General features: G+C 50.9%; 1 protein-coding gene across 6 annotated transcripts in view; it reads right to left on the bottom strand.

The window, feature by feature from the left end:
• Positions 1-703: 703 nt before the first annotated feature.
• Positions 704-9,526, bottom strand: part of CAPN3 (calpain 3) — a 46,536-nt gene continuing 37,713 nt past the window's right edge. For 4 of the 6 annotated variants that reach the window (XM_028094487.2, XM_028094485.2, XM_028094479.2 and 1 more), the window contains 8 exons: positions 3,590-3,667; positions 3,197-3,254; positions 3,040-3,104; positions 2,486-2,554; positions 2,317-2,395; positions 2,037-2,153; positions 1,701-1,759; positions 704-1,325 (listed from right to left, as the gene is read on the bottom strand). In XM_028094487.2, the coding sequence (XP_027950288.1) occupies positions 1,299-1,325; positions 1,701-1,759; positions 2,037-2,153; positions 2,317-2,395; positions 2,486-2,554; positions 3,040-3,104; positions 3,197-3,254; positions 3,590-3,667 (552 nt within the window). In that variant the 3' untranslated portion in view covers positions 704-1,298. Of the gene's footprint in view, positions 1,326-1,700; positions 1,760-2,036; positions 2,154-2,316; positions 2,396-2,485; positions 2,555-3,039; positions 3,105-3,196; positions 3,255-3,589; positions 3,668-4,628; positions 4,743-7,794; positions 7,813-9,526 lie in introns of all 6 variants that reach the window. The other 2 variants (XM_028094486.2, XM_028094484.2) reach the window with 2 other exon arrangements.

Below are 9,526 nucleotides of genomic sequence, written 5' to 3'. Positions count from 1 at the left end.
ACCTAAGTGTCCGTCAGTGGGTGCGTGAATAAAGAAGCTATGGTGTATATGTATGGCATACTACTGAGCCATAAAAAAAGAATGAAATCTTGCTATTGGCAAGAACATAGGTGGACCTTGAGGGTATTAAGCAGTGAAATAACTCAGAAGGAGAAAAACAAATACTGTATGGTTTTGCTTGTACATGGAATCTAAAAAAACAAAGATACAGAAGACAGATCAGTGGTTACCAGAGGGGAAGAGGTTTGGGAGGGAGGTGGGTAGTAGGCACAAAAGGGGGTCGATGGTAGGGTGTTGGATAGCAAGCAGACTTTTGGGTGAGTATAGTGTCTACAGATGTCAAATCACAGTGTTGTATACCTGACACTCCTCAAAAACAAAAACCACAACTACATCTCTGTTCCATTACACTCAGGTAACTGGCCCCTCCAGTGACAGGGCTGCTCATTTATTCTTGATATTCTATACACCAACAGCTCTTCCCTTTCTTATCGATCTTGGAAAGTATCGGAGTGACTCCTGTGTTCAAGAAATACCAATAGGCACGGTTACCATGGGATCCAGGTTTTGGTTGTGTGTGCATATGTGTCTCTTGTTGTCTTCTGAAACTCGGGCTCTCTGCATGACAGTTGAGTGTAACATTGGAGGCTACTCAGCCCTGCTCTGGCTGATATTCTAAATGTGAGAAGACAAAACACAACTGAACCAGCCATACACATGCCTTTATTTAGATCAACTCTTTTTCAGAATGCAGCCAACCTTATGAGTCAGTATCCAGCCCTCTTCCACTGAGCTAGTTTATCCCAGAGCAGGCCCATCCTGAAACAATGAGAACCAAGTGCTAGTTTGGTTACCGTCCCATGGGTGACACGAAGGCGATGGAGGACACTAACACAGGAAGTGCTGAGTGCCATTGGCAAACGCTTCTGTGAACAGCCTAGGGCAAGCTAAGGAGAGCATTTACTTCAGAGCTGAGGCCGCTCAGATCCTGAGCAAACCGCTCAGCTGGACTACAACTTGCTGAGGCAGACAGACACGTGGCTCCATGTGGCGAAAGGACAAAATTATTCTCTCTCATTCCTTAACTGAAGGGTCAGTGTGGGTGTGACAGATGGACAGATGCCCTGAGGCCGAGTGGGGAGTGAAGCAGAGGAGGAACACGATGAGGTGCCTGGAGGCTTGCTGGGGGGCCGGGCGGGGCGCAGCTACAGTGTCCTTTGAGGTAAGTGGCTCTAGCTATATTGGATGAAATGGAAATCCTGAGTGATCTCTATGGCCTTGGATGAGGCCAGCTTGGTTCAGGCATACATGGTGAGCTGCAGCCACTGAAAGAGGAAGTCCCAAGATCAGAATGCAACCAAGAAAAGAGAGCCCAACCCTAAGGGTCTGATAAGGTGGGGGGAGAATGACAGCCCCAGCATGCCAGACCCTGGGAAGATTTTCTAAGAAGCAGTGGTTTAGGGCCTGCTTCTCCGATCTCTACTAGGAAGGTATGTTTTCCAGCAGAAAAGCCTTTTAGGATCTGAGTACCCTTTGGAGTCTTCCCCCAATATGCATTCCCTATGAAGTTGCCTTTCTATTCCTTTCCTAGGCCATCCCTCCCCCAGCATTTGGAAGCGAGGAGCACACAGTGCCTCCAATCACCCTCCACCTGGAATTTTAAGGTACAGGGTGAATATACTGCTTCTGTTAGGCTTTACCTCGAGAACGTTGAGTTTGATGATACCGTCTCCATCCTTGTCAAATGCATTAAAAGCTCCTGTGGGGAAGAACACACAGGCAGTTGCAGGCTCACTTCCCCTCCACTACTGTAACTTCTCTTCAGAGGACCGTCTGCTACGTACTGTCCTTCAGCACAAAAATGTGCCAGGCAGGGTAGGCACAATCACCCTCCCTTTACCAGCCCATTCTGAGCTTAAAGTGGGCCTTTGCCTTTGTTCAGCTTGGAGAGGGTAGACTGGAAGATGGTCAGGCCGAGATTCCTACCGGTGCGGCCATCCGGCCCCAGGGCGCGGAAGGGCGGCCCCCACACTTACGGAACATGCCCTCCAGCCTGACGAAGCAGCAGATGAAGCTGTCGAAGTCGATGTTCATGTGTTTGTCTGCATAGCGCATGGTAATGATGTCGTAGAGCTGGCTGTTGAGGTGAAAACCTGTGGAGGGCGGCGTGGGGAAGGAGGAAGTAGGCTGAGTCCTTGCCTGCATTATGTCCTGTTCCCTGCCTCTCAGCCACCCCGTGTCCCTCCTCTGTCCCCCCAACCCACCGACTCCGCTAGCCCTGTCCGTGTCCCCGCCCCCCACCGTCTTCCCCAGCACCTGCGTCATTGACTGCATTTCGCATCTCATAGCTGTTGATGGTACCAGATTGGTCTGTGTCATAGTGTTTGAAAATTCTCTGGCAACAGAAAATTTGCAGACAGAGGTTACACGGTAAACCCCTGAATTAGCCCCCCTCCTTCACTCGCATGCTTCCTTCTCTTCTCACCTGCCAGGCTTTAATCTTCTTCCAGAGGTGATGGAACTCTTGCAAGTTCAGCCTGCCAGAGCCATCTGTCTGGAGGAAGGAGGTCAGGGCTACAGGACACGCATAGCGAGATCCCCCTGGACCGGGAGGAGAGGGTTCTAGCGACTACAGGGAAGGTCACCTCACAGGAAGGCTCTGCCCCGGGTAGCCACCCACTGCCCTGTCCTGGTATTTAACCCTCCCTTCCACGCCTCCGCAGTCAGAGTTCGTGTCTGCTCTAAAACCCAGGGAGCCTGTCTCCTCAGGACCATGTTGGCTTAGACCAGGCCCTGGGCAGAATCCTAGGCCTGAGGTGAGGGCAGAGGTTAGGGGCTGGTTATAGCCCAATGTCCTGCCCAGCTGTGCCTCCTCCAACAGCCCCCTTCAGACCAGTAGCTCAGGACCTCAAGTCCTCCCTTAGGCACAAATTTGGGCCTCTCTTTCTGACTGGGCACCCCTTGTTGCCTTGGCCCCCGTGGGCTGCACAGGGGCTGATGACAGAGAAGTGTGGTGGGGAAGGGCAGCAGGAAGGATACATCCATGAGGGCGATCATGCTACGGCAGGACTCCAGCGTGAACCCTTGTGTCTTCAGGTCCTTATCTGGGGGGTAGGGAAGAGTGAGGAGCTTCTTTCAGGTACCTGGACACCCGCTCCTGCCTGCCCGTCCTCCACATACACTGTGAACCACTCACGTTTGTTCACAACCGTGTTAAGGATATTCTTGAGCTCATCTGCACAGACCTCCATGTCCTGAGGAGGAAGGAAGTAGAGAAGAACAGTCTGCAAAACAAGTCCCAGCTGTCCGTGCTTGTCAAGTCTCGGTCACTGCCGTGCTGTCCTGGGAAGCCGGGGCTTTTCCAAGGAAGACACGGCACCCTCCACGTCCAGACTGCAGTGGGCAGCTCAGGGCATAAAGGCCTCTGAGCCACCCAAGCGGATGATGGTCTAGGACCTGACTGGTGGGTTTTTTCTGTACTACACATACATAGCCCCTGCTTCCACCAAAAGCCTAATGACCTCTACTGAACAATAGTGAAATAACCGGTCATTTGAGCAGGAGAGGAGTCAGGGTTGGCGGTACTCACATCGCCTGCTATCTGCCTAAAAATGTTCCGGAATTGCAACTGCTCCTCACTCTCTTGGTCAGTGTTGCCAGGCCGTGGCTGTGGAAGCACAAAGGAAGACTGGTTCACAGGTCATCAGGGAGATGGGCAGACGCAGGAGGAAATTCTTTCAGGGCCGAAGGAGCCAGAGTGTCGAAACAGCCCTAGGTGGCAGCAGGAGCTGGGTACAGGACAAAAGCTTTTCTTTCTTAGTTGAGCCTAGTGAGCTGGAGTGAGACTCCTCTAGGCCCCAGTGACCCTTCATGCCAGACATCCTAGCCAGAGAGCTTACATCAGCCATGCAGACATGTGGACAGCCCCCTTGGCCCTCTCTCCCCACCCACCAGCTAGAGCCTTCCCCACTGTTTTCAACTTGACCTTCTCAACCAGATGAGAAGGACAGAGGGGGCCAGAGCATTCTGACACCTCCAGCCACCTGTGTCCACCTGTGTCTTCAAGGCTAAGTCCTCGGACGACCCCCCACTCCACTGCATGGACCCTGCAGCATAGAGGACGTGGCCCTGGCTTTGTCTGTGGGCTTTGGGTGAAAAGCCACTAAGTTTCTATGCCCCCCTCTCTCCACTTGAATAGAACACCCTTCCCTGGGCTCTGCGGGCCTCCATTTCTGAGGTCCACCCCCTTTTCTGCTACTATCCTCTATTCCTCTCACTGTCAAGAGCTCGAAGATACCAGGAAACAGGGGCTGCTCTGTCTTGGGCTCTCTCAAGCTGGTTGTGTCTCAGGCTTTGCCTCCCGTTTCCTTCACTGTCCGGGCTGGGGGCTCCAACGGGCAGGCTCAGCCCGTCCTTCCCAGGCCCAGCACTGGCGTGGTGTGGCTGCCAACCCCCAAGACATTCACCCAAGCAGCACCCCAAATTTTAGGAGAACTTGATGAGAGAAAAGGTCAGTGGGATACATCCAAACCTCCAGATGTTATAGGGACACCCCACCCTAGAGCCCCTCCAATCCAGAGGACTCCAGGGTACGCTGGCCACCCCATTCATGCCACATGCTCAAAAACCTGTGGGGATTTCTCTTGCTTATCAGGGCTTGTTTTGTCTTTGCCCTCCTCTGATTCCTGGTCCACACCCAGGTCCTTGTTGCTGTTTGCTCTGTCCGAAACGAAGATGATGGGCTGGAGAGAAGAGGGAAGTGGGGAAGGGGCAGGAAGGAAGCAGGGATTACAGGCTGAGCGGGCACGTGGATGCAGCCTCCCTCCTGGAGCAGCTTTGTCCAATGAAGAGAAGAGCAGAGTTGGGAGCTCTTGAACCTCAGTCCGAGCTCCATCCCTGCCACTAGCAAGCTGTCTGTGACTTGGGGAAAGATGCTAAGTCTTGATGGGCCTCCATTGCCCTGCCTTTCAAGCATGTTTCAAGTAAAAACATGGGCTTAGAGCAGATAGATATGGCTTCCAGTTTCCCCACTTATTAGTTGTGTGTGCTTGGGCAAGTTTCTTCACTTCTCTGAATATCTGTAAACTATAGAAACTATCTCAGTTCCTTATCTCCTGATGGTGGAGCTCTGAGGGTTAAGGTCGTCAGTACACGTGAAAATGCTAAGAGTGTTAAAAGCAGTGTGATTTATATTTTTCAAGTATTTTGGAGGCTTTTTCTTTTTAAACGGAAATACTGTTCAAATTAAATTTCCCCAGAAGCCCAGTGTATATGAAGTCATTGAAAACAAGCTTCTCTGCCCGATGAAGAGGATAGAGCTTTTTTCCCTCAGCACACCCATGTCACCCATGGTAGCTGGGAGGCACCAACAAGGAACCTCTACGACTCTGCAGAGGACAGACTGAAAAAAGGTCTCGGATTAGTGGCACAGTCAGTGGGGGAGAGGTCAGAACACAGAGCTGGAAGTCCAGCGCTGCCCTCACATACAAGCAATATCCTCTCTGGCCTCTGGTTACTCATCCATTAATGTGGATGACAAAACCTGCTTGACCTTTCCCATAGGACTCTTGGGTGGGGGTGCGCATGAGATACCAAGTATAAAATTGTACTGCAAAATATTTCAGACTCAAGACATGCTCATGCAAGTGAAGAGGACACAAAAAGAGTAGAGAGCAGTTGCCATGCTACGTGGATCCTAGGTGGAGCCATATGCCGCACAGGGAAAGTCAGAAGAAAGCTAACGCGTCAGGGTTTGTGGCTGCCGTGCAGAAAGCAATGGGGCAATCAGAGTCTCTCAGTGCAGAAAAGCAACCTGACTAGTTTCTGAATCTCTGCTTTTCCATGCTATTCATCTAGAACAGCACCAATGGGCAGACCTGTGGAAACAAGCTTCCAGAACTTTGGTTCCCAGCAGGCCCCAAAGGCCCTGGCTTGCCCTGCCTTTCAAGCAAAGGGTCTTGCTCAAGCAAGTGATTCTTGTGGGGATCCTAGAGCAGGTGTGGATCACAGTTGCAGGGGAAATGTGTGCCTATGGACATGGTGTGTCCATGGGTCACCCCTGCTAAGGCACACGTCTCTGGGCCTAAGTGTGGGTCTGGATAACACAGGTCTTGGAGTGTAAGGAGCCTGAACCAGATTGGTAAGGGCAAGAAACATGGGTTTAGAGCAGATAGATATGGCTTCCAGTTTCCCCACTCCTTAGTTGTGTGTCCTTGGGCAAGTTTCTTCACTTCTCTGAATATTTGTAAACTATCTACAGAAAGGGAATGATAATGGCACCTACGTCATAGATGCTGTTGTAACAGAAAGCAGTGTATGTTTTACCCCTAGCACAGTGCCTGATATGTGGTAGGTGCTTGATCAATGTCAGCTCTGGTCTGCACCAGCTTCAATACTCAGAGGACCTCTATGTTGGATCTTTCCAGGAACCACCATAAACACTAGCACCAAACTTTGTCTGATGGCCTATGGCAACTACCTCATGGGCTTGAAGATTCTCAAATGTCATTTCCGGATGGCACTCTGGTCAACCCAAAATTTGGAACGGGTTAGCCATCATGGTAGGCCCTGGAGACCATGGGAAGGTTATGGGGTAAACGGAACAAGGATGTAGGAGGGAGTTTGAATTGCTCAACAACTGTAATCTTGAATTCTAAAACTACACAAAGGGAACAGTGCCCCTGGTCCCAGATGAAAGCTTAGCTCGGAGGCCCCTGAGATGCTCTAAGCACACATGGTCGCCTTTAGCAATAGTGTCCTTACAGCCGAGTGGTTATAACCAGGACACATAGGAGGAGATCTTAGAGGCCCTGGTGAATCCATAGATCACCACAACCTACCAAGACCCCCAAGAGGGGAAGCTGCCCAGGTAGCTCTCATTCCCCATTAAACCAGTCAGGTTGATGAGCTCCTCTGGGGCTGTGAGATCTCTTCCCTCTTCCCCACTGCTAGCTGGACGCAGCATGCCGAGTCTGTTGGGTCCCATGGCTTAGCGGAGCCTGCGTTTGGAATGAGAGATCACTTGTCTAGAAGGGGATTTGGAACAAGAGCGTCTCCTGGAATAAGAGCCCCAGCAATGACTTAGCCTCTCTGGGCATCCTCTTTTGCCCCAACCCCAGCAGGCCAAGAAAAAAGGATGAGTGGGGAGCAGGCAGGGAAAAGAAAGGAGGGAGAAGGAGCAGTCCTGTCTACAGAGCAGGTGGCTGGTATCTTGAGACCACCTCCTTGGAAACCCTCACACACCTATCTCACTGTACCCTGAGAAACAACCAGCTGCCATTCCCTCCAAGAATCAAGCCTTGCTTAGCAGAGCCAAACCCACTTCTGAGAGAAAAGGGGTGCTCCTTCTGGTTTTTGCAAGAGGCCGTTTTCACTGGTTGGCAATCCCCTCCCTCCCTCATTGGAGAGGTGGGCATGGGGGTGCAGAGCAGACTCTGGGGCCAGACTGCCCGGCTCCCAGTGCGGGCTCTAACACTTACTGGCTCTGCAGCCTTGGACAAGTCAGTTCATCTGTCTGTACCTTGTCCTCTGAAAGTGCGGATACTAACAGTACCAGTTTCACAGGGTCGTTGTGAGGATTGAGCATATCCATGCAAAGCACCTGGAAGAGTGCCTGGCACGCAGCCTTCCCTTGGCCCGTGTAACATTGGTCCACACCCAGAGCTGCACCTCGGGCCCAGGAGGGTGGCGGGGGGGCGGGCAGTGAGGGAGGAGGCAAGTCTGGTACACATGCAGTCACACACACACATGCACAAACACCCTCTGCTGTCTACCCACTCACCCTGTTACACCCACCTTGGTTTTTTTCTTTTTCTGCATAAGGAAAGGAAACAATAAATGCAGAATGAGTGAAAGTCAAGTTTCCAGAAAACCCAGTGGCTTTTGGCTTCCCTGTGACTTGGTCCTCAGCTTGGGGTGAGGTTCCGGGGTCCAGGAATCTGGCCTACATAGAACCAAAAGAGGCCTGGAGGGTGAAGGGAGGTGAGAATTTTCTGGGCCCAGAGACCGGTGGCTGCCCTGGTGGCGGCTCTGGTTTATAATCCACTCCTATTCTGGACACCACCGAGGAAAGGGATCTTCTGGCTAATGTTTTGTATTTTTTTTTTAATTAATTTATTTGACAGAGAGACAGTGAGAGAAGGAACACAAGCAGGGGGAGTGGCAGAGGGAGAAGCAGGCTTCCCACGGAGCAGGGAGCTGATGCGGGGCTCGATCCCAGGACCCTGGGATCATGACCTATGCCGAAGGCAGACGCTTAATGACTGAGCCACCGAGGCGCCAATGTTTTGTATTTTTAATGGAAGTTAGTTACTAAAACACCAAAAGAAGTGGCTCACCCAAATTGGCCTAAAAATGAATTTTGTTTGATTTACAGAGTTTTGGGTTTTGTTTTCTTTTTTGTTTTTTTTCTGTTGTTTTTGCAAATATTTAACAGGGAGAGACTTAATATGGAAATCTAGGTTTGGGGCTTTAAAAAATAAATAAAACTAGAAGGTCTGGCAGGCTGCATGCGCCTGCGACCCACTGTGGCAAAAATGGGGAGCTGAGAGTAGCTGCTGTCGGCGCCCTCCAGATGCCACAGTCACCACCACTCCAGTTGTCCCTCCAACACTGAAGCTTAAGAGTCTGTTGAGAACTGCAGGCCATATGCCTGTGTCCAGGGACATCCAAACCCCCACACCTGCCTGCCCTGTTCAGGTGGCATGCCAGTTCCCATACTCTCCTGAGTTTGAAATTCCTGATAAATATACTACCCTGATGACTAATGTTTAAAAGATAAGAATAGAGGCGCCTGGGTGGCTCAGTGGGTTAAGCGTCTGACTTTGGCTCAGGTCGTGATCTTGGGGTCAAACCCTGCATTGGGTTCCACACTCAGCAGGGAGTCTGCTTGTCCCTCTGCCTCTGCCTCTGCCCCACCCCTTGCGTGTGCTCTCTCCTTCTCTCAAATAAATAAATAAAATCTTTAAAAATATATAAAATAAAAGATAAGAACAGAACCAAATGCACTTAATACTAAAACCAATGTCCCGTGATAATTCAGAAGGCACTTGGACAGGGTCAGGATTAGAACCGTGAGTGTGACTACCCAGAAGACAGTTCGGTGGGGCATTTGCTGTACTCTTATTGGCCAAAGTCACACAGCACAAGGGACTGGTTTACAAACCAGGGCCCCAAGGCCTAAGGCAGGCACAAGACTCCTTAATACAAGGAGACACCACATACGCCAACTCTGTGCTTGTAACTCTGGGATTCACATCCCTGGGAACAGGTCTTGGCATGTGACCAAGGAAAGAGCCTGAACCTGGGCTCCAGGAATCTAGATGTCAGTTCCAGCCCTGTCACTTATGAGCTCTGGGAACCCAAGGGAGCCATTTAACCCCACTGGGCCTCTCCTTCCTTACTTTAATGCCAGGGATAATAATAACCTTATTGCATCTCAGAAACTTTGCAAGGATCAAGTGAGGTAATGCACGGGAGAAGTACCTTGTAAGATATAAAGCCCATGACTAATAACCACCGTGTGGGA

Source organism: Eumetopias jubatus, unplaced genomic scaffold, assembly GCF_037043125.1.
Source record: "Eumetopias jubatus isolate StellerSeaLion01/CBP00866 unplaced genomic scaffold, mEumJub1_p1.0 scaffold_7, whole genome shotgun sequence".
NCBI classification, from domain to species: domain Eukaryota; kingdom Metazoa; phylum Chordata; class Mammalia; order Carnivora; family Otariidae; genus Eumetopias; species Eumetopias jubatus.
Note: the sequence above shows the minus strand (reverse complement) of the source record. Positions and strands in the feature narration are given on the sequence as shown.